The sequence below is a fragment of the Globicephala melas genome, chromosome 4, assembly GCF_963455315.2.
Source record: "Globicephala melas chromosome 4, mGloMel1.2, whole genome shotgun sequence".
Taxonomy (NCBI): domain Eukaryota; kingdom Metazoa; phylum Chordata; class Mammalia; order Artiodactyla; family Delphinidae; genus Globicephala; species Globicephala melas.
In genome coordinates this window covers 72,089,130-72,112,718 of record NC_083317.1, presented here as the reverse complement: position 1 = coordinate 72,112,718, position 23,589 = coordinate 72,089,130, and the positions used below count along the sequence as shown (strand labels likewise).

Sequence of the window (23,589 nt, the reverse complement as noted above, 5' to 3'; positions counted from 1 at the left end):
GAATCTGACAGATTAGCTTCATGATACCAATTTAAAATGTATAACAGATTTTTGATTTTAAGTGGAAAGTTATGACATTTTGTCTTTATTAATAAAGTGTTGGAATCTGAGATTCATTATATTTACCTGTTTAAATTATTAGATTTATAAAAGTTTATAAAGTACTTGGAAAGGTTTTGCTTGAAATTAAAGCCTCCCCATCAGGCAATGTGAGTACTCAGAAAGAAAATTTAATATATTAAATTTTAAAAAATAGTAACTAAGCTCTTGAGGGAATTTTAGAGTTTAAGGGGGGTTAGTTTGTATTTAAACTGAGTATCAAAGATTAATCCAAGGAAAAGTGAAGATGAATACTACTTTACTACATTTTTAAAGGGAGTAATACATTAAGTTAAAGTTTTTTAAAGTTAAATTTAAAAATTCAAAGCAAATAGTCCTTCTTGTGCATCTACCCACTAAAGAAAAAAAAAAGCCTCTTCAAGATATCAAAAAACACACCCATTCTGAAATAAATAAGCAGGAAAATACTGGCATCATGACTTTCTTATGCTGAAATGATTTTACAGACCTTATGCGCAATCCTAGCACATATCAAGACAAAAATCTCCTTTTAAAAAATCTAAGAAATATGCAATAATTACATAAAGTTAAAAAAAAAAAGCTTCTTCCTTTAATACACAAGGATTCTTTCTCCTAAAGAGAAAGTTTTCACTTACTTTGTCTGGGACTGCATCCATTATCAGCTCACCGTACATATTAATGACCTATAAAAAGTCAACATAAAACCAGCTTACTAATAACCCTATGCAATTCAGAACATCCACTCAGAATGAATAACATATTGCTACTGCTAACAGTAATCAAACCTTTCCAATACTGTACTGGGTTAGTGAATGAGTCACTTCAGTAAGGAATAAAGAATCCTTGATTCCAAAAGATAATTGTGAGGCCAACCTAGAGGTTATTAATTACATTTTATTGTCCAACATCCTCTGCAACTTCCATGCTGAGAATATACAATACACTAACCTGGTCATTCAGCCAATTCTGACCATCCAGGGTTGCCAGATCATCCATATCCAGCATGTGCTTATTGTAGAAGATGCGGAAGTTGCATTTTTGATGTCTGGCCCGATAGTTTGTTATCTCCCTATTGATAAAAGGTTTTCTGAAACAAATATTTTGAAAGAAAAAGTAAAAAAAAAAAAAAACACGAAACAAAAGTTCAACTCAGTTTATTGCTAAGTATCCTTTTTTTTTTAAATCAAGAGAAAAGTCATATAAGCCAATAATTTTCTTTTCAACGGCTTAACTTAAGCATCATTGACAAACCTATTAGAAAAGTCTTCATTAAAGACATCTTTTAATCTTCCAAGGACATCTTTTTCACTGAGTGGGACCAAACTGCCATACTTCTTCATAACCTCATCTAGGAATCCTTAAATAAAGGAAGAAAGAAAATTTAAGATGGAAAAGGCATTTTCAGCAAAGTCACCGTCCCATTACTTAACTTACACACAACACTTAACATACATTTAACCTACATTACTAAATGCATTATAAAAAGAAATCTTTTAAAAGTTATACTTTGTAAAAAAAAATTAAATGGATCAGGCCCTCACCATTCCAATCTAGAGAGAAATGCTCTAAGGCATCATTTCACATTGGATTTTTAAGCTACTGATGCATTGTTAGAAAATGGATAGCTGAAACTAAAGACTGATATTTTTCAGTATCTTCACCTTGGAGAAGAATCCTATCTCCCAAAGGTAAAACCTAAAGGGTTTAATCACCTAGTTAAATGTGTCTATCACATTTAGTAACTGAAGAAATTATCTTTTTTAAAATCACAATTAGAATTGTTGAGATCACTGTCATTGTATTTATTATTTGATAAAGGTGTGAAATTTCACATCTCATAACAAGGGACATATACTAAGGCATTTTTAATATACAATTTGATAGTTATTTTAATACTCATGATACTGCATAACCCTATGAGGTGAGCTAAACCCTATGAAGTGAGCTTAACTGGGTAACAGCTGGTGAGGCATGTTTTAAAAGAGGAAACAGAATTAAAGAATGACTTCTTGACCAGGATACAGGCTAGTCTTTACGTCAACTTAAGTAATAGGTATATGCATTTTAATGGTTTCCAAGAGGATCCAATGAAGAAATATACCTAAAAATACGCTAGGAAATAAAACCAGGCCATTATTTCTAAGTAACTACAAAGAAGCTGAGGGAAGGCTTAGAGGCTCACAGAAGTGGAGATATGACTTAGGCTATCCACTGAGTGGGGAGTGGGGAGAACAACAGTCTGGCTAACCATCGGTCTGACAGTTAAGTCCACCGAGTTAAGATGGAAAAAATGAGGACTGTTAGCCACTTATTTTACCCAGCCCCCTTTCTAACTTCAAGAATGGCCTCTGCTAAGTATCTATATAAAATGGACAGAAATGATCACAACACAGTAACTGTCCTGGAAATGGAGTGTTTTGTATGGGGGAGGAGCAGACAAATGTGTGAAAAACCTATTTTCCTCCTGTTAGTCTCCCACCAGAGTAGCTCCCAACTTGAAAGGCTTAAGAGTACAGTAAGCAGGAAAGAGTTGCTTGCTTATGTCTGCTCCTGGTCTAGGCTTTAGGCATACAGAAGACAAAGGGAGTCTCATGTTCCAGTTTAGTCAGAGTAGGAGATGATGACTTGGGGCTTCTACACTAGGAATCCATTCGGCCTATGTTTGCCGATAGTGTTTACTATATCATATCTTACAGTTGTCTAAGCATAGTCTTGTGTCTACATGGGAGAATGGACCCAAACAGAAGATAAGGATTCCCAACATTTGAGAAACTGAATTTAAGGAACAAATTTTATACAAAAATATCGCCCCTAATAACAAAAAATTAAACTTTAGGCCCAGCAACCTTAATTGAGACTCTTCAAATAAGAAAGCAATCTCTTCTACCAATCGAATATGGACCCAATTCCAAACTTGTAACAAGAGGTGTCCTTGTTATGTTAACAATGTTATTTCTGAACGGCAGTGTTTGGGGGATTTTAAGTTATTATGTTTAAGTTGTTATGTTTTTTTCCTCTTATCCGTATTTTTGTTTTCACTTTCAGATGATAAACATGGATTGGTAATGCAGTAGAAAAGCCCTACCTGGATCTTCAAGGACAACCCTAATGACAATGTCTCACTGATGCACACACCATTATCTCACTAGGACCAGAAGTAAACAACAGTTAAAACGCGCTCATACTGAAGCCGGCGTGCCTAGAGCCTGTGCTCCACAACAAGAGAAGCCACTGCAATGAGAAGACTGCGCACTGCAACAGAGTAGCCCCTGCTCTCCTCAACTAGAGAAAACCCGTGCACATCAACGAAGACCCAATGCAGCCAAAAATAAATACATAATTTAAAAAAAAAAAGCACTCATAAGCCAAGCACTAGCATACCTCGTTTCATCCTTATAACTATCCTATGTGTTAGACAGTATCCCTACTTTAAAAATGGAGACAGGCGGCTTAAGGAGGTTAAATAACTTCCCCAAGGACCCTTAACTAGCATATGGCAGAAATCAGGTTCTGACTGTAGGTTATGTGACAACAGAAACTGAGCCGTTAACGTCTATGCTGTGCCACCTCCAATGCAGGAAATATCTATTATCTCTTCTCTACAAAACAACTTAGTTCTTCATTTTACCTTTCCCTTCTAATACCCATGGGCCAAGAGTAACCTAAAAAACAGACTTCTTAAAATGAGAGTTACAGAATTCCCTGGAGGTCCAATAGTTAGGATTCCACGCTTCCACTGCAGGGGGCAGTGGTTCTATCCCTGGTTGGGGAACTAGATCCCACTTGCTGCAGGGCTCAGCCAAAAAATTAAAATAAAATGAGAGTTAAATTCACTATTTATCCACTTGTTTTCACCAAACCAATGAACCAACAAGGAAAATGCATTTGGAATATACAATTTCTTTTATTCCAGAAGTACTAAAATTTTAGTATGACCTAGAAGCAAAGGATAAAATATTAGGAAAAAACAAAATCATGAAAAATTGGAGTTCAAATTATATTCCATCTTGTAAGTACAAAAGGTAATAATGTGAAAAACAAAACTGAGGTGTTTTTTAGAAGTTAAATTACTCATCATGTTAAACCAACTGTGTTAGACAGCTTTTTCTTGCAACAACTGATATGGGTCACTTGGATCACATCCCACCCTGAAAGTGGAAGGGGTTCATTGTGTTGTGCACATATGAAATGCAACCACTTGGTTCTCCAACAAGATACAATACACATGCCAGAAAGGTCCCATCAAAAATAAGAAAGGCACAAAATATCTAAGAATAAACTTAAATAATGTGCTTAAGTTTATTAAACTTATTAAACAAGTGAAAAGCACTACCAAATTCTAGTAAGGGACACAGATCAATAAATGGAGTAATTCTTTGGTTTTTAGACAGGAAAACTCCATATTAAAATGAATGCAATTTCCCCTAAATTAGTCTATTAATGTAATGCAATACCAATCAAAAGCCACTGTTTGTTCATTGGTTTAATTGAAAAACCAAATCCAAATTCATCTTGGGACAAAAATGTGAGAAATTCTTAGAAATTTTTGAAAAAGATTAAGGAGGAGAGGTGAATAGGGGCAAAAGAGAAGAGGAGAAGGAGGGCCTAATCCCATCAAATTATAAAACCAAATAACAGTGATTGAAGCAGAATAGTGCTATCACAGAAACAGAGAAACCAATCAGATAGGAATCAGAATGGCAGGCAGCATCTCATAATCATGGGGAAAAGATGAATTAATCAATAAATAGTATTAGAACTACCAAGTAAATCTTTTGTTCACAGTTGAAATTCATTTTGGTGTAAAGAATGTAGGAATCCGGGCTTCCCTGGTGGCGCAGTGGTTGAGAGTCCGCCTGCCGACGCAAGGGACACAGGTTCGTGCCCTGGTCCAGGAAGATCCCATATGCCACAGAGCGCCTGGGCCCATGAGCCATGGCCACTGAGCCTGCGCGTCCGGAGCCTGTGCTCCGCAACAGGGAGGCCACAACAGTGAGAGGCCCGCGTACCGCAAAAAAAAAAAAAAAAAAAATGTAGGAAGCCATCTTTAGTTTTTTCCAAACACCTACATGTAAAAATAACACATTAATAGTCTAGAAAATAGGGCTGAATATTTTTACAAACTTGAAATGGGAACAAGCTTTAAGTATTTATGCTAGTATCAATACATGACCATAAACATTTTAAAATAAAGTGGCAGCCACCCCATAATTCCTTTAGAACTTTTATGCCCTAATGAACATGTATGTCTTAAACATGTAAGTAGCAAACTATACTCACTCTTCTGGAAGCTGCTTTTTTATATTCAATACATGGATTTTTTTTCCCTAAGTCAATTCAAAACAATCTAGTGGTCCATTAAATTGATCTGGCATATTTTAACCAATTCCGTGCTGATGGCCATTTGTTAATTTTTAGCTCTCTAAATAATGTTACAATTAAAACCCTCAATATATCCTTGTTCTAGTGTTTCCTTAGAACACACTTGCTAAAATTCAAATTTCTGAGGGAACTCCCTGGCGGTCCAGTGGTTAGGATTCCATGCTTTCACTGCCAAGGGCAAGAGTTCGATCCCTAGTCAGGGAACTATGACCCTGCAAGCCAAAAATTAAAAACTAAAAACATTTTCAAATTTCTGGGTCAAAGGACATTAAAACTTGCAGATTTTCACTTATGAATTTGGTTATCTATATTTACGAGATTTTAATGCTTATGGAGTCAAATTGGTATACTTTTATTGCTTCTGAGTTTCCTATCATGCTTTAAAATGTCTTATCAATATGAGATTATAAAAATGGTCTTGTGTTTTTTTTTAACAGCTTAAGCTATGATTCACATAATTCATCCTCTTAAAAGTCTACAATTCAGTGGGTTTTTATATATTCAGAGTTGTACAACCATTACCATTACATAATTCCAGAACATCTGCATCACTCCACAAAAAAACTTTGTATGTATTAGCAATTACTCCTTATTCCCCCCCTCCCCACCCCCTGGCAACCATTAATCTACTTTTTATCTCTATGTATTTGCCTACTCTGAACATTTCAAAACGACAGAATCATATGGTATGTAGCCTTTTGTGTCTGACTTCTTTCACTTAGCATGTTTTCAAGGTTCACCCAAACTGAAATATATCATTCCTTTTTATGGCAGAATAATATTCCATTGTATAGATATACCAAAATTTTATTCATCTATTCATCAGTTGATGGATATTTAAGTTTTTTCCACTTTTTGGCTACTATGAATAATGATGCTATGAATATTTGTGTACAAGTTTTTGTTTATCTGTATTTGTTTCTAATTAGTTAACTTTTCAATCCACCTGGAACATATTGTGATACAGGAATCTATTTCTTTTCCTTCCAAAACAGCTAATCTGAGTACAGAATCCTAGACTTTCCTACCCTCCCTGAAATTTTTTAAAGTTGTCTTGTACAAACATAACACTACTGTTGTTGCAAAGTATTCAACTTGGTTTTGAAGAGAGTAACTTTCTGAACAAATACTGCATCAGTTTATGCAATATTTGATAAAAATATGAAACACAAAAGTAAATTTTGATAAGTACAATGGGCTCTTATTAAATATATAAATACAAAATGAGCATAATGTGCAGTTATATTAGAGAAGAGCCAGCATTCAGGACACCACAGAATATTGGCTAACACTACAAAGTCAATTAAGGGAGCATATACCATGCTGATTGTCCTATACTGATTCCTATTCTGATTGCTCTATTAATCCTGATTACTCGAGTTTAGTTCAATTTGTCTCTTCCATCGTGTTGGCTTTCTCCAGATGTTTGGTGATAGATTACAGGCTCATCTCTACTCGAATAACTTGCAGGTGGAGGGAAGGCTGTGATGGGCAGTAGCTTTTGCTCTGCCTTGAACTATTTTCAATGTGGGGATGCTAAGAACCCCCAAAACAGTTCTTCTGGAAAGGGTTGTTCTTCATTCTTGCCAGGCATTATAAGTAATGGGACAGGAGTAGAGGGGAATGTCCTGCCTCTCCACACCAATCTCCTATTCTTAGAATTTCAGTGTTATATGTCAATTATATCTCAATAAAATTGGGGTGGGGGGAGAAATTTCAGCTTGATAGCAGATATCCTCCTTGCTGATATATGGCACAGGCAGGGAGAGATGCTTTTGTGGAGATTTTCCAACTACTCGGTCTTTTACCATGGGTCTCCCCTTTCCTCTCCACCTCCACCATCTCCAGAAATGGTACACCCTCAGTGTTGCACCATTTTCCTGCACTAATCTTCCTTCTGTCACTGGGGCTCCCCTCTGGATCTCCCCTCTACTTTATGCCTTGTTAGTTTCTCAGTTTTTGATCTACCAAAACTCTCTTTGTTTTTGAGTATACAGATACATATGTTTTAAATATATTTTTCATAATTTCTATGGGTTTGGTAGGAGGAAGAAGAGATTCCATGGGCTTACTTCATCCTCGTAAATCTACTATTGGTTTCTGACAGATATTCTTTACTAAGTGAAGGAAGTTTTCTTTATTCCTAGTTTTCAAAGAGATTTAAACACAAAGGAAGCTAAGCTTTATTATCAGGCTTTCAGTACTTGCTGAGATACCATGACTTTTCTCTTTTAGCCTATTAAAATAACTACATTACAGATCACTAAATGTGAATTCTGTAAAAAATTCTTGTCTTCACGTTATGCTACAGTTTTACTATAGGACACAGTCAATTTATCAACTTTTTTGGAAGTGCTACATATATATTTGTAAGTTAATTGGTATTTGTGGGTAAATGCTAACTTTTTCAGATTTATGAATCATGGTTCTGCTAACCTCATAGTAGGGAAATTTGTCTTCATTCTAGGACAGCATAAACAACAGAATTTTTTTTGAAAGATTTTCTAGGACTCTGTACTTTGTCATTTTGTGAGGAAAAGTTTTTCATACATACTTAATGGTTGAAAAAGCAAAGTGTTCAGAATTGTTTAAACCACCAAGAAGTAACTCTCCTAACTCCCCAGAAAAAGCCATTTATAACAATTTGATATATCTGTCCAGATATATCCTATACAAATGCATGTGTACACATATATACATGTACTCGTTATGTGCACATGTATCTTTTAACAAAATGGCCTCCTTCTGTTTTGCAACTTGCTTTTTTCACTTTTCGAATTTATTCTTTAATAGCTTCATAGTATACTGCCTGGATATGCTGTAATTTATAGGTCCATAAAAACACTTTCTTTGGTTGTCCTCAGTGTTTTACTACCAAGATAATACTATAAGTAATGTCCCTGTACAAATATATTTGTACTCTTTTATATCTTGGCTAAATTGCAAGAAGGGGAATGGGTCAAAGACTGATACTGCCATATTATCTTCCAGAAGTGTTTATACCAAATGACTTCATGGGGTAGATTTTGACAAGACGACTTTAAAGCACTATGTAAAAACTTGAAGCCATAATGTAAAGACAAATAAATTTTACTATGTAAGAACTGAAATTCTCTGTTAAGCAAAAATGTCATACACAAAGTCAGGGTACTGAGGGCTTTTACCAAAATTTAATGTAACATCTTTAAAACTAGGCCAGGGGAGGCAGGCTCGGACGGCCCAAGGAGCTGCAGCCGCCCTTCGAGCCTCCTTGCCGACACTATGCTCCAGTTCCTGCTTGGATTTACTCTTGGCAATGTGGTGGGAATGTATCTGGCTCAGAACTACGACATACTTGAAGAAATTAAAAAGGACGTGGACGCCAAGAAGAAACCCCCTAGTTCATGAGGCCGACTCTAGCACTGCCTCCTGGATAAACTGATTCTACTGTTCTTGAGGGCCTCCTTTACCATCTGAACCAAAAGCTTTTGTTTTCATCTCCAGCCTCAGCAATTTTCTTCTTTGCTAGACCCTGCATTGCCTTACACCACAAATGGGGCCACAAGTTAAGAACAACCCTTACTTTTCCAACATCCTCACTTCTTCCCTTCCTCCTTCCAGCCACTTGGGAGGTCCTGAGAATGGAATTATGGTGCTAGATTAGTAAACATGACCTTTAACTAGTAGTTTCTCCCTTATTCTTTGGGATTTCTACTACCGTTTTTTTTCCGAAAGAAAAAATGATGAGTTTTGTATAGCTGATGAGATATAAATAATGCTGATTTCACAGTCTAGCAATTATACTGGGTGTTTAAACCTTTGGTACTAAATTATGTTGTTTCAAAATAGTAACTAAAATGAAAATCTAGAAGCCAGTTTCTGGTGAATTATCCACTAATTTTATATTGTTGTCAGGAAGCTCCATAGTTGCTAATTTAACCAATAAATCAATTTGCTATTCATTAACCAAGAAACTCTGTTCTGAGAACTCTATCAGGAACTCGGGAATTTAAAAGTATTTAAAGTAATGGCCTTTGTCCTCAGTAGAATTCATAGTCTCGTATGCATGTTTTTCTTAATGGTGCATTTGATCTTGCTCTATTCTCTCATAAGAATCATACTTATTTTATTATAGGCACATTTTACATTACATGGCAGATAAATGAGAAGCTGTCTATAAAGGAAATTTTATGCCTTTTTACATTTAAAAAAATGTATTTACATTATAACTTTATAGTGGTTCTCATTAAAAAAAAAAACTATAATGATGCTAAGGACCTTGAGGGTAGGAATCAGTGTATCCTGTTTGTTGCCACATTCTTAGAGCCAACAATGGTACATAGGAGCTTCTCATATATTAAATAAAATATAAACAATCCAATAGAGGAAAAGGCAAAGTAAAATTATATACAAACAAAAAATGGCAAAGACAGAAAAAGATGTTCAAACTTTAAATTTAGAAAGGCAAATTAAAACAAAGAACTCTCTTGTGATCTATGAGACTAGCAAACTTTAGCAAATGCAAACGGGTTCAACTTTTTAGAGGGCAATTTAACAATTCTCTTAAAATTTTAAGTGTGATTATCCTTCCACCATCATTTCTACTACTAGGAATTTAACTTACAAAAACAACCATAGAAGTATAAAGAAGTAATTCCACTGCACCATTGTTTATAGAGGGAAACAACTAAAAGCAACACAAGTGTCCGTCAATCAAAAACTTACTGAACTATGGAACATCTATATAATACAGCAATATAAAAGAATGTCTAAATGCTTAAAGGGAAATCCATGTGGGGAAGGACCAAATAGGACTCTCCTAGAAAGGATAATGGACAGCAGGTGTGGGCCAGAGATTGAGGGAGAATAAAGGAAGAGTGCATACCAGAAAGGCAGATTGACAGCTGTTCATCATCCACTGGAGAGGCTTTTTGACTGTTCTTCCCACCTCCCACTTGATTTTCTAGTTTGAGTCCACTGCACGTCAGAGGAGCCTCCAGTGGACTTTTACAGTAAGGGTGGTCCAGCAACTTAGAACTAAGAATGTTCTGCTTGAAAGATCCATCCTCATCCATCTGGCATGAACTCTCATTCTGAACAGTCTCTTCGGACACAGGCCCATCTACACTACTCACAGATTGATCTGCCCCAGACACTGACAGTTTTACTCTGTCATCATTGACAGTACTTGTCCGATTTTCCTGACCCAGAGCCATAACTTCTCCCTCGGTTTCCGAGATAAACATGTTATTAGAATGATGTTCTGGTAAGGGGATGTCATGAATCAGCTCTGTACACGCCCACTTAGGAGAGGAACAGGGTGACTGGTCCCAGATGTATGTGGCACTGCCATTCTGTTGGTCAGGGAATGCTTCATCTAAACTAAGTTCCTTGCCCAAGAGAGGGCTTCCTTTAGTGTGGCCATCAGGCACATGAGAGTTCTTTCCCTTCACCACAGCATTGCTGTCCATATCTGGAAGGTATGGTTGATGCCGACAAGAAGGGTCTTTAGGTTCTGGGGAAGGGAATAAGCTGCAACTGCCACCCTCACTGTTCTCCCTAAGGGTCTCTTGATGGTCCCCAGTGACCTGCACCCAGCTTCGCTGGGCTTTTTTTAGCTTGCAAACTTTGCTTTTTGTTCTGAAGTGCTGGGATCTGAGAATCCTGTACCGAAATCTAATCATGGATAATTTCTCATACATCATATGAGGAGATACTTTTATTCTTCTATGTTGATTAAGTTGGAACTTTCTTGGAATCAGGGGTCCCCCATTCCTGTGGTGCTCCAGCCCTCGGCAGCAGCCATAACAAAAGCGCTTTCTCTTATGGTTGCTCAAGGTGACCACAATTGTGCCACTCTCACCTGGACTCTGGCTCTCCCCATTGAACTTCATAGGAGGATCAGAAGCTTGTGGCTCCGTCCTAGGTCTGTGACCACTGGCCTGACTTAAAACACTATTTGCTGGTATGTCAGTGGCTGCCTTCAAGAGACTTTTCTCTCCAGAGTATTCATGATCAGAGTTCTTTGCTGATGATAGCAACTTCTCTGCTTGGAGTTTCAGGAAGGTCCTTGAGGAGGAAATGAAGTGTTTAGTGTCCTTTCCTTTCACTTTAGAGGACAAAGTACTAAGATTCTGAACAGCCACATTGGACTTTGCCTTAGCAAAAAGGGGTTCATCCTGGATCCACGTTTTCTGGAATTGAAGGGCCTTCTTTCTGCACTGGAAATGCCTTAAATGCCTGCTCCAAGTAACTGGCCTTCCCAACTTGGCTTTCAGAATGCACAACTGTTGGTGAAAGTAGAACTTCTTAAAGCCTCCAAACCCAGTATTCCATTTCTCAGAAAAAGCTAAGTGGATTCCTTTCCTCCACAGAATTTTCCTCTGTTTTTTCATTTTTCTGATGCATAATGAGATCTGAATGCAGCTGTAAAGAAGAGAAAGAAAATTTACATTTCTACCCTAAAAATAAGGTCATAAAGATACATTCACTGGCTTCCCTGGTGGCGCAGTGGTTGAGAGTCCGCCTGCCAATGCAGGGGACACGGGTTCGTGCCCCGGTCCGGGAGGATCCCACATGCCACGGAGTGGCTGGGCCCGTGAGCCATGGCCGCTGAGCCTGCGCGTCCGGAGCCTGTGCTCTGTAACGGGAGAGGCCACAACAGTGAGAGGCCCACGTACCGCAAAAAAAAAAAAAAAAAAGATATATTCACAGCAATATACATTAGAAAATTGAAAAAAGCATATGAAGTTCAATTTACACTATCAGACATAATGAAATCCTACCTGATCAAGGTTTTCCCCACAATGAAAATGAGGGATAAGGGAAGACATGAGTGCTCCAACATGACCCCATTTTGCTGTACCTGCCTCTGATAGAAACAAGTTTCAAGAATCATTTCCCAATATGCAGCCAGTTTCTGATGAAGCAGAAAGGGCAGGGAGTCAGGAGAGAATTTCTAAGTGTTGACCTTGTTTCTCATTAGCTAAGTGACTTTAATCAAGTCACCCAAATTCTGTGTTCTCATTTGTAAAATGAAGGATAGAGAAGGGAGAGGGGACCAGACACCATTTAAGACTGAGTTCACATCAAAACAATTTGTTCCATACAACAAATTTTCTTTTAAAGATTTTTTTTGATGTAGACCATATTTAAAGTCTTTATTGAATTTGTTACAATATTGCTTCTGTTTCATGTTTTGGTTTTTTGGCCACAAGGCATGTGGGATCTCAGCTTCCTGACCAGGGATAGAACCCACACCCCCTGCATTGGAAGGTGAAGTCTTAACCACTGGACTGCCAGGGAAGTCCCATACAACAAATTTCAGAAAGGAAAGGCAGGGACTTTTATTCTGTACAGTCATCCACAGGCGGACAGTCAATATATGCACGCAATATCAGTACCTCAAGAGGAAGACCGACCAGCCTCCTCTTTGTCAGTCAGTCAAAGACTTTCTGAGTGACTATGAGGAGACAGGACTCTATCAGGTGCTCTCAACCAGTTATGGTTCTGGCTCTCAAGTAAGTATAAGAAAAAAGAACCAATACAAGTGTGTGTGTGTGTGTGTGTGTGTGTGTGAACTTTAGGAACACACTTACAGGAAAGGGTAGATGAAAATGATAGTCAAAACCAAACATGGTTTGGGACTTCCCTGGTTGTCCAGTGGTTAAGACTGCACTCCCAATGCAGTGGGACCGGGTTCGTTCCCTGGTAAGGGAACTAGATCCCACATGCTGCGACTAAGAGCCCGCATGCCGCAACTGGAGATCCCGCATGCCGCAACGAAGATCCTGCGTGCTGCAACTAAGACCCAGCACAGCCAAATAAATAAATATTAAAAACAAACAAACATGATTTCCCCTCAGACTTAATAAGATCTAACATTACTGAAGGCTCTTTAGCCTAGAAAGAAAGGCACCAGCCACTGCAGGTGGAACAGAAGAATCAAAAACCAATATCCTAATTTCAGCCTACTAATAACTTACTAGGAAAAGCTGTATTACCTTTCTGTGCATCAGTTTTCTCTGGGGGCGGGGCAGAGGGGAGAAGAGGACTGAACACATGTTTACTTCTGCTTCCTTTCCAAATCCCATTAAGATGACAGAAATGCAGTTTTTAAAAAGGCAAAACCTCTCAGGGACAATGACAACAAAAAAGGAGACGAGCAATAAAACTGCTGAAAGAAGAAAGCAGATGAATGAGTGATAACAGACTTAGCCAGCCAAAAGAGCTGAAATCTAAGCCAGCAGTAGGGGAAGCCAAGCAGCAAGTTACAGGACCTCAGAAAGGCTCAGGAACCAAGAGCAACAATACCTATGAAGGTCAGGGAATGGAGGACAGCTGAAAAAGGAAGGACTGGTTGAAAGTCTGAATAAGAAGCAATTAGACTCTAAGATCCCTTCTCCTACCATGGCAGATGATCAAAGTTTCACTTACTCAAGGGAATGAACTAGAACAGTCAGGCACATCATGTACAACTGAGGGCAGGGGTACAAACAGGAGGATAAATCAGTTTACATAGGGAATTTCTCCCCAACCTCTTTCCTCACTCAGCTCCCAGAAAAGTTTATACCCCAAAGGAGGAGATCAGTTCTGGGGGTGGGCAGGGGGTTGGGTAGGGATAGATCATTCAAAAAGACCAACAGATACTGATATTTGGGGATGCCACAACTACACAGGCCCAAACAATTACCCCAAAGTTTAAGAAGCAATGAAACCCCCAAATCCCTCCCCAACTCCGCATAGCAGGTAACTGTCCCTCCCCAACCCAAGATTAGAAGTTTCTCCTTCAGAAAGGAAGTTCTGCAGACAAGGGGATCCCAGGAACAGTTTGAAGATGGAATTATATATTGAATATAAGACCCCACAACACTTTCCCACTCATCTCCCAAAACGCTGGCAGTCTGTCTTTCCCGTCCAAGCAGGAGATTGGAAGATTCTTCTTCAGAGAAATTGATTATTCCACAAGAAAATATATAAGTACAGGTATGCCCCCACAGAATGGCCCAGCATGGCCCACAGTGCACCCCACAAGTGACAAGTCCCACCACAAGCTCAGAACCTCCCACCAACTTCTTAGTGGTCAAAAGACAGCATAACTAAGAATCACCACACTTCCAGGGATAAAAAGTAGACAAAAACAAACAGATAAAAGCAAAAGCATATTTAGAGAAGTCAACTTAAAAAACCTGAGAAGGGGAGAGAAGGGAAGTTATTGTTTAATGTGAAGAGCTTCAGTTTAGGAAAATTAAAATAGGTCTCAGGATGGATGGTGGTGATGGTTGCACAGCAATATGAATGTATTTAATGCCACTGAACTGTATACCTAAAAATGATTTAAATGGTAAATTTTATGTTATGTATATTTTACAATTTTTTTTAAAAAAGAGAGAAGAAAAAAAACCCCAACGCTATCCTCAAAGAAGAAAACATTACATCCACTGGGGAAAAAAAGAATGGGATTTTTTTTTTAAAGGAACAGTTAAAAAAATAAAGGAGCTTAGGACACTTAAAATAGCAAAAATGAAAAACTCAATAGAAAGTAAAGGGCTAATATTACTAATATTTAATATCTTAAATTGAGTGATAAAGGAAAAGGCTGATGGAAAAATGGGAAAAAGACATAATGAAACAATTCACAAATAAATATTTTTAAATGGCCCTTAAACATAAGTAAAGATGTTCAACTTCATGCATTAAAAAATTGTCAAGGGGGTTTGGGAGATAGGCAAAATGGGTGAAAGGAGTCAAAGGTACAAACCTCCATAAATAAACATATAAACAAGTCATTCATGACGATGTACTGTACAGCATGGTGACTATAGTTAATAATACTGTATTGCATATTTGAAAGCCGCTAAAAGTAAAGCCCTCATCGCAAGAAAAAAAATTTGGGGGGTGGGGAGCTAAGTATGGTGATGGATTTAACTAGACTTATTGTAATTATTTTGCAATGTATACAAATGTTAAACCATTATGTTGTACACCTGAAACTAATATATGTCAATTATACCTCAAAAAAATTTGGCAAAAGTTATAGCAACATGTTTTGTTGGTGGGAGAAAAAAGACTTTCATACTTTGCTGGTTGGGAATACAAACTGATAAAATCATTTTGGAGGGGAATTTGGTAATATCTAACAAAACCATACAAGTATTCACCTTTTAATCCAACAACTCCACTTTTAGGAATTTACCCTGAAGATACATCTCCAATAATAATGAAAATACATAGTACATGGTTATTCACTGCAACACTGTCTGTAATTGCAAAATACTGGAAACAACCTAAATGCCCATACATAGGGCAGTGGTTGCATAAACTATGGTTCATCTGCACAACGAATGAAGCTGTAACAGAATAAGGATAAGGTCTATGAACTAACATGGAGTAATTTCCGGTTTAAATGAAAAAAGCAGAGTTCAAATGAGTATCAATGGTAAACCACTGCAATAGTTTAGCCAATGTACAGTTAGGGAGAACAGTCCACACAAGATCACCCTCACTTCTGACAACAACTGAAAGTTCAGGGAGTTTCCAAAACCACCCTCAGGTCTTATACTTTGTCAGAAGGACGCACAGAACTCACTAAAAACTGTTAATAGTTATGGCTTATTACAGCTGAAGACTGTGGATTAAAATCATCCAAGTGAAGAACTATATAGTGCAGAGTCCAGGGGAAGTAACAAATGAGGCGCTTCCATTTGTCCTCTCCCCATGGAGTAGAGACAGCATTACTTTCCCAGCACCAATGTGTGACAAAGTGTGACAAGAACTGCCAGCCAGTGAAGCTCACCTAAGCCTTGATGTCCAGAGTTTTTATGGGGGTTCATAGGCATAACTGATTGCCCACACGACTGAGCTCAGTCTTCAACCCCTCTGGAGATCGACTGATATCAAAGTCATTACCCTAAATCACACTGCTGGTTTTTCTGGCATGGCCAATCCCCATCCTATATCATATTGTTAGATTATCAGTGACCCAAGGCCCACAGGCAAATAAAGACACTCCAATCAGACATAACATTCCAAGGGTTTAGAGATTACCTCCTTAAAGCCAAGGATAAAGGCTTTCTTTTTGTGCAAGGTTAATTCTTTTCTATATTATATATAGCCACCTTTCATAAAAGAAAAAATAAGAAAATATACATGTATCTGCCCTTTTGTGCCTCCCAAATAAATTAATTAATAATATAAAAATCAGGGCTTCCCTGGTGGCGCAGTGGTTAAGAATCCACCTGCCAACGCAGGGGACACGGGTTCAAGCCCTGGTCTGGGAAGATCCCACATGCCGCGGAGCAACTAAGCCCGCGAGCCACAACTACTGAGCCCGCGTGCCACAACTACTGAAGCCCACACGCCTAGAGCCCGGGCTCTGCAACAAGAGAAGCCACTGCAATAAGAAGCCTGCGCACCGCAACAAAGAGTAGCCCCTGCTCGCTGCAACTAGAAAAAGCCCGCATGCAGCAACAAAGACCCAATGCAGCCAAAAATAAATTAATTAATTTAAAAAAAAAAGAAAGTTAAATGTCAAGCTTGCAAGAAGGAAAGCAATCCAATTTATACAACAGTGCCTCAAAAGAGGTCAGGAATTGGCAGCAGGAAGTTCTGTAAGTGGGGTGTGAACATGGTGCTAAAAACAAGAGGATAAATCAAATCATTTAGATACCCTTCTACTCGCCACAAAAACCAGTCAACTGCCCCTCCCTGATCCTTGCAGAAGCCTGGAGTGTTACTTTCTAGACTAAAACAGCACTGGCCAACAGGAGTTCTGCAATGATAGAAATACTCTGTATCTGCCCTGCCCCATATGATAGTCTCTGGAAACATGTGGTTACTGACCACTTGAAATGTGTGTAGTGCAACTGAGGAACGAAATATTTAATTTTATTTAATTTTAATCATTTAAATTTAAGTTGCTACATTTGGCTAGTGGCTACCACATTGGATAACGCAGCTCTAAAGGAAAAACAAAGGATTCCTGGACTGGAAAACATCTGGTCCAGTTGAGAATGAGGGTACCATACTGAAAATAGTTGAGTTAAATGAACATGAGTGTTTACATACTGAATGCTAAGACCTCTACCATTTCCCCCAGTTTAGCTACAAGACTGTTGACAACCCAGCTTATAAGCTCCAAGCAGGAGATCTGAAGATTCTTCTTTGGGAAATCTACCTAGCCAAAGAAAAAAGACAAAGATAATACTGTTGAAGGTTCTCCAATAAGAGTCCAGCCAGAGTACCCTAAAATCAACATATCCCAAGCATGAACTCAGAGTACATGTAATTAAAATTAAAAGCAACCTCCACATGGGGTCCCTTAACATTTCTGCTCCTGTATTCTCGGCCATACTGTTATGTGTTCACCAAATACCAACATTCCTTCAAAGATAAAATAGGGAATTCCTTGGTGGTCCAGTGGTTGGGACTCCACGCTTTCACTGCTGAGGACCAAGGTTCAATCCCTGGTCGGGGAACTAAGATCCCATAAGCCATGGGGTGTGGTCAAGTCATAATAATAATAAAATAAAGAGCAAAGCAAATATGGTTTTTAAGAAAAAAGATAAAACACACACACAAGGGAAACAGAAGTGAGCTTTCAACTCTTATTAGATACTCACTGACCCTAGGACAGCCTGAAGTCTGAACAATCCTTGAGGGGTTCAATATTTATTTGAGTAAAATTTTGCAGTGCAACCACTGTACAGATTAACTGAAGCATCACTATGAAAAAGTTCTTTCTCCTGTAGGTAATAAGAAGTAATGAGAATAGCTGCTGTGTAGTGAATAAACAGGGGAGAGGTTATCCGCCCCCCCCAAAAAATGAGACAGAATGAATGGTTTGTAGTAGGAAACAAGATTAAAAACAAAACAAAGGGCTTCCCTGGTGGTGCAGTGGTTGAGAGTCCGCCTGCGATGCAGGGGACACGGGTTCGTGCCCTGGTCCGGGAGGATCCCACATGCCGTGGAGCGGCTGGGCCCGTGAGCCGTGGCCACTGAGCCTGCGCGTCTGGTGCCTGTGCTCCACAACGGGAGAGGCCACAACAGTGAGAGGCCCGCGTACCGCAAAACAAAACAAAACAAAACAAAAATAAAATGTATTGCCCATTGGCATCAGAGGACATGAATAAAAAGGTCCAGATTGAGAACTGGAGACTTGTACATTTATGGTACCTACTGGTGATAGGTACATTCAGCTAACACACATAAAGCAGATTAAGTTAAATATCCAATTTTGGTCTCAAGTCCTTACAGACAGAGAAGACTGCCTCAAGGACCAGCAAGTGACTTCTAAACTCCACTTCTCACGGGGTCTTCAAGTTGTCACTACCCTCCCCCTGCCTTTATTTCTGTTAAATCCATAATATCAGTTTACATTAAAATTGTGAACCCTGGGTTCCCATTTATCCTTTCTCAATACCTCTACTTGAAAAGTGTATTCTGTCAGAATCTGAAATTCACCAATTTTTAGGCTTCAGAATTAAGGTATTTCAGACACAAAATTAAAAAATTTAGAGGGACTTCTCTGGTGGTCCAGTGGTTAAGACTCCACGCTTCCAATGCAGGGGGCTCAGGTTCAATCCCTGGTCAGGGAACTATGATCCCACATGCCACACGGCTTGGTCAAAAAAAAAAAAAAAATTAGAGACTCAGTGACTTGGTTTTTCATCTTAAACACATACCATATGTCTCTCTAGATTCTGAATTTATAGATTACCTCTCTGTTAACATGGCTTTGTTAATCAGTGAATTCAGAATGCCCTTGTGTCATCTGGTTGTAGTAAGTTAACATGCTATAAACAGGGTCATTTTTAAAAAGAAAATAATTCAGCATCTTCCTTTAGAGGATTTGTGATGTACGGTCCATTTCTGGCTCTACTAACACAGCCTTTTCATCGTTTCAGTGATTCTTATTCAAAGAATAATTTGCTAATGAATGTATCTCCCCAAAAGAGAATGTTCAACTCTGCCTGATCTATTACCTTAAGAATGCTGAAAATATTAACCACCCCCCTAAAAAAATCACGACATTTTCACTGTAATGGGCAAGAAAAATACATATGAGGCACTGTTACTTCCTTATCAGTTCATCCTTTCTAGATATCTATCAAATTCTTTAAATCAGTGGCACGGTACAATTAACCAAAAAAGAAAAAGGGACTAAAAATTCAAGGACAAGCTTAAGGCAATACCAAGAGCCTCTGGTTAAATCAGGTGTTTATAAGGCAATTAGAGAAGTTATAGGGCTTCTCTAACAGTTCTCAAATTGAGTTCCATAGGAAGCTGGCTAGTGACACAAAGTAAGAGGTCATGCATACCAGCATTGTGGAGGATGGTGGTGGAGAGAAACCTGTGGACAGTACAGTGAGTTTATGACAAGCCAGAACAAAAGTGAAAATATTCTTTAACTGGAATTCTTCCATGGTTTATGAAGGCTTGGCATAAAAGTCTACTAAGAAACTGATTTATAAAATGATATGGTCTTTATATAATTCTGCCAACAACAAAAAAACCTGAGCAACATTTAGTAAAAAATTTTACTGTAAAATCTAATACTTTCATTAAAGAGCATTAAGGAGTCTAATTGCATAGGGAACTATGAAAACAGAATTACATAGAGCTACTGACAAATGACTTTTTCCCCCTTCTGTGCTCTCAGAGATACAAAACCTGAAATAGTACTATTGATTCAAGTAAGGTTATTTGTTAAGGAAAGGAAGAAAAAGAGAATGAAATTTAAAAAGCATAGGCAACAGGGTTTCCCTGGTGGCTCAGTGGTTAAGAATCCGCCTGCCAATGCAGAGAACATGGGTTCAAGCCCTGGTCCGGGAAGATCCCACATGCCATGGAGCAACTAAGCCCATGTGCCACAACTACTGAGCCTGTGCTCTAGAGCCCGCGAGCCACAACTACTGAGCCCAGGCACCACAACTACTGAAGCCCACGTGCCTAGAGCCCATGCTCCGCAACAAGAGAAGCCACCACAATAAGAAGCCCACGCACCGCAACGAAGACCCACTCGCTGCAACTAAAGCCCGCGCACAGCAACGAAGATGCAACGCGGTCAAAAAAATAAATACAATAAATAAATTAAAAAAAAAAAGCATAGGCAACAAACTAATTGACACTTCACCTCTCTGAGCCTGTTTATAAACTAAAATCTGCGTTTTCAAATGGGGAATATCACCTGAAAAGCCTTTTAAAAATCGCAAATACCCAGGTCCCATTTCAGATCTATTAAGGTAGTGTCTGGGCATCTGGGGTTTTGTTTTAATTCCCCAACTGATTCTGATGTCCCTGCAGGTTTTGGAACCACTGGATTAGATGACCCTCAAGGTCCCTTCCGTATCCATGACTTAAAATTCCAAATTGACAATTCTGTGTCAAAGGAACTGAAGATTGCACTTCATCATGCTTCACTGAGCATCATCACACTCCAATGAGGGAAGGCAAGTATCCTTAATTTGTCTGACCAAGCAACTGTAAGAACAGGTGCTACTCACTCAAGTCACTGATTGCATCTCCCTTCTCCCCTCCCCAAACACTTCTCTTAGGGTCTACTTAAACTTCAGAGCAGGGAATGGTCTTCTCTCACCAATACAGAGAAAGGTATCTCCTCATATTAACTTAGAACTGTAATGTTCAGCCACTCAAAGGATTCAAGTCCTTATATTTATTCTCTGAACATTTTCAATTAACATGAAATGCTTTAGAAGCAGAGGGAGGAGTCCTCAGAAACGTGCAAAGAATTCCTTCTAAAGAGGGCCAAGGTGTGAATGAAGCCCCTCCCAGCTTTTCTCCTAGAAAGGGCCCACTAGACATACTGAGCAAGAAGCAAAACTGATTTAGGTCATCCCTCATACACCAATAATGTGTAATCAATAAGCATGAGACCTCTGGGTGACTAGGAGCAACTGATTTCTTTCTAATGCTGCCCGACCCAAAGCAGAGACTGCAGTTAGCTTTTAACCACAAGATCCTAGTATCTCTTCTGGCACCCTTCTCCATACCAAGCGTAGTTATTCTGGGTAAAAGACATAATTAAGAACCTACCATTAAGCGTCCTGGGTATTCTTAAACCGACTTTAACCTGATTCCCAAAATATTTCATGATTAACGTTCTGCTTTCTTCATTTCATTTAATTCTCCCAACTAATTTATATAGGTATAAGAAAGTTCCACTTTATATGGGTTAAAAATGTCTACACAAGATTAAAGCCACCAGCAAGTGGCAGGCCAGGATTTCAATTCTGCTTTTCGAACTCCAGCTTTTCGAACTCCAAGTCCAAAACCCTTATCTCCGACATCCTCTCCGCACCCCTCCTCCCCCAAAAGAGTGGTCATACACTGTAACGGGGGTTGATACTGCCTAGCATAAACAGAAGGGAAAAACAGGCTTCCCACCGCCCAAATGTTCAATTGTGCCATACCCGTTCACTAGAACAGGGTCCCAGGAGTGTGAGGATGGAACCAAAGGCAGGAAGGAAGCAGAATTGTCCGAACAAATAAAACCCAAGACGGCAGGAGCTGGAGGACCTCTACCAGCAGCTCTTCCGCTCAAAGATTCCCCCGGCTTCAGGAAGAGCGGCCGGGGGCGCTAGCCCTCTCCGCTTCTGCGTCGTACAGCTCGGACTGGCGAGAAAAAGGGGACACTGGTCCCTCGGGACAAGCTCCTTCCCCGCCCCCAGAAAGGCACAACAGCGCCCGGGGAGAAATCCGCTGCCTCTGGTTCGGCGGTGGGGGAAGAGCAGCGCTCGAGGCCTCCAGGCCAGGGTGCTGAGCTGGCGCGCACTGGCGCGAGAATGGCCAGCCAGCCTGATCCGTCAGTCATTCGCCGTATTTGACACCCGGGCTCCCGCTTACCTACGTCCTTCGCTGCCGGCACCTGCCCCGCCGTGGGTCCAGATACTGCGGCAGTTCGGACTGCGGCCCCGCCTTCGCCAGCTTTAGGGGAAAGCCCGTCAGCCAGCAGACGTCCGGCCTGCTTACAACGGCCACAGCCGCCGAGCTTCCTCTGGAGCCACTGCCGAGAAGCCGGCGCTCACTTACAACGTCACCTTCTTCGGTGCCCTTCCGCCTCAGCCCCGCCCGCGCCGCGTGCAGGGGACGGGGGAGGGAAGCAAGGGCTCGGCGCTGGGGGCGTGGCCCCGCCTTCCCTCCACTTCCGGCGGCGAATGCTCCCCCGCCCGCCCGGGACGTCTTTCTGACGATCCGCGCCCCTGGCGTCAGGACTCCGCTTTTGGTCGCGGACTCGGCTCTTTCCTCGTGGCGCGTGAGGATTGTAGAAACTGCGATCTGAACATTGCAGAACGGGTTTGAGACTTCTTTACAGCCTGCTCTCAAGTTTTTAACCCCCATAGGGCTAAGGCAAACCGTAGCTACTATACGGCGTCTCCCTCCACTAATCCTTTTTCCCTTTGGTCAAAAGCGAAGGACCACATTCCTGCTCTGGCTGCACTTTGAGGCCTGGCCCAAGCTTTTCTTCTCTGGTTTTTCCATGGTGATCTTTCCCCTTGGCATTGCGATGTGCCTCTATATCTCTGACCCGCCTCTCCTCAACTGAGAACACTTCCCCAGGAGGGCAAGAACCTGGTCTTATTCACCATTGTAGCCCCAGCCAGCACCAAATAGTGACTGGACTACAAGTGCTTAGTAAGTCTGTGCAATAAATCTATTATTCTTTTTCTGAACAAAGAGGAAAGTGACTTCAGTCTGTTATATTAAAGCACGATTCTTTCAACAAGCATTTTTTTTTTTAATGTGAACATGAAGTAATATTTCTCTTGCAAGCCCTCAGTCTAATTGTGGGGAGACATACATAATTTTAATACGATATCCTGATAGGTGGAAAATATAATAATACCAGATTTATTGTGGAAGATGAATTCAATTTTGGCCGTATTCGATTTTTGGAATAGAGTGGAGATGTATACTATGGAATACCAAGGGTGGGGTGCTGGGAGCCTTGTGCCCCAGGCACAGGCAATAAGGGTGTGCATTGACTGTAAAGAAGGTTAAAAAAATAATAAAAGCGACTACAGTGTGGTTTGCTTTTAATCATCACACGTGTCAGCAAATTCTAACCAATGCCAGTGATAAAGTAGTCCTTTACAAACAAAAGCTTTTCTTGGTCTTCCTTATAAACAA

General features: G+C 39.8%; 2 protein-coding genes across 6 annotated transcripts in view; one reads left to right on the top strand and one right to left on the bottom strand.

Moving 5' to 3' along the window:
- SENP5 (SUMO specific peptidase 5) overlaps positions 1-22,482 on the bottom strand; it is a 41,372-nt gene extending 18,890 nt beyond the window's left edge. For 3 of the 5 annotated variants that reach the window (XM_030859832.2, XM_030859835.2, XM_060298229.1), the window contains exons 1-5: positions 22,306-22,482; positions 10,328-11,868; positions 1,333-1,438; positions 1,030-1,168; positions 717-764 (exon numbers count right to left, since the gene is read on the bottom strand). In XM_030859832.2, coding sequence (XP_030715692.1) covers positions 717-764; positions 1,030-1,168; positions 1,333-1,438; positions 10,328-11,837 — 1,803 coding nt within the window. In that variant the 5' untranslated portion in view covers positions 11,838-11,868; positions 22,306-22,482. The remainder of the gene's footprint in view (positions 1-716; positions 765-1,029; positions 1,169-1,332; positions 1,439-10,327; positions 11,869-22,305) is intronic. The other 2 variants (XM_030859833.2, XM_060298230.1) reach the window with 2 other exon arrangements.
- Positions 8,725-9,066, top strand: LOC115855156 (short transmembrane mitochondrial protein 1-like). The gene has a single exon (XM_060297578.1). The coding sequence runs from the start codon at positions 8,725-8,727 to the stop codon at positions 8,848-8,850; it is 126 nt and encodes a 41-aa protein (XP_060153561.1). The 3' UTR covers positions 8,851-9,066.
- Positions 22,483-23,589: the final 1,107 nt, after the last annotated feature.

What these genes read in the sequence shown, in the direction of transcription:
- LOC115855156 (XM_060297578.1), top strand. Translation starts at nt 8,725, where the DNA reads ATGCTCCAGTTCCTGCTTGGATTTACTCTTGGCAATGTGGTGGGAATG.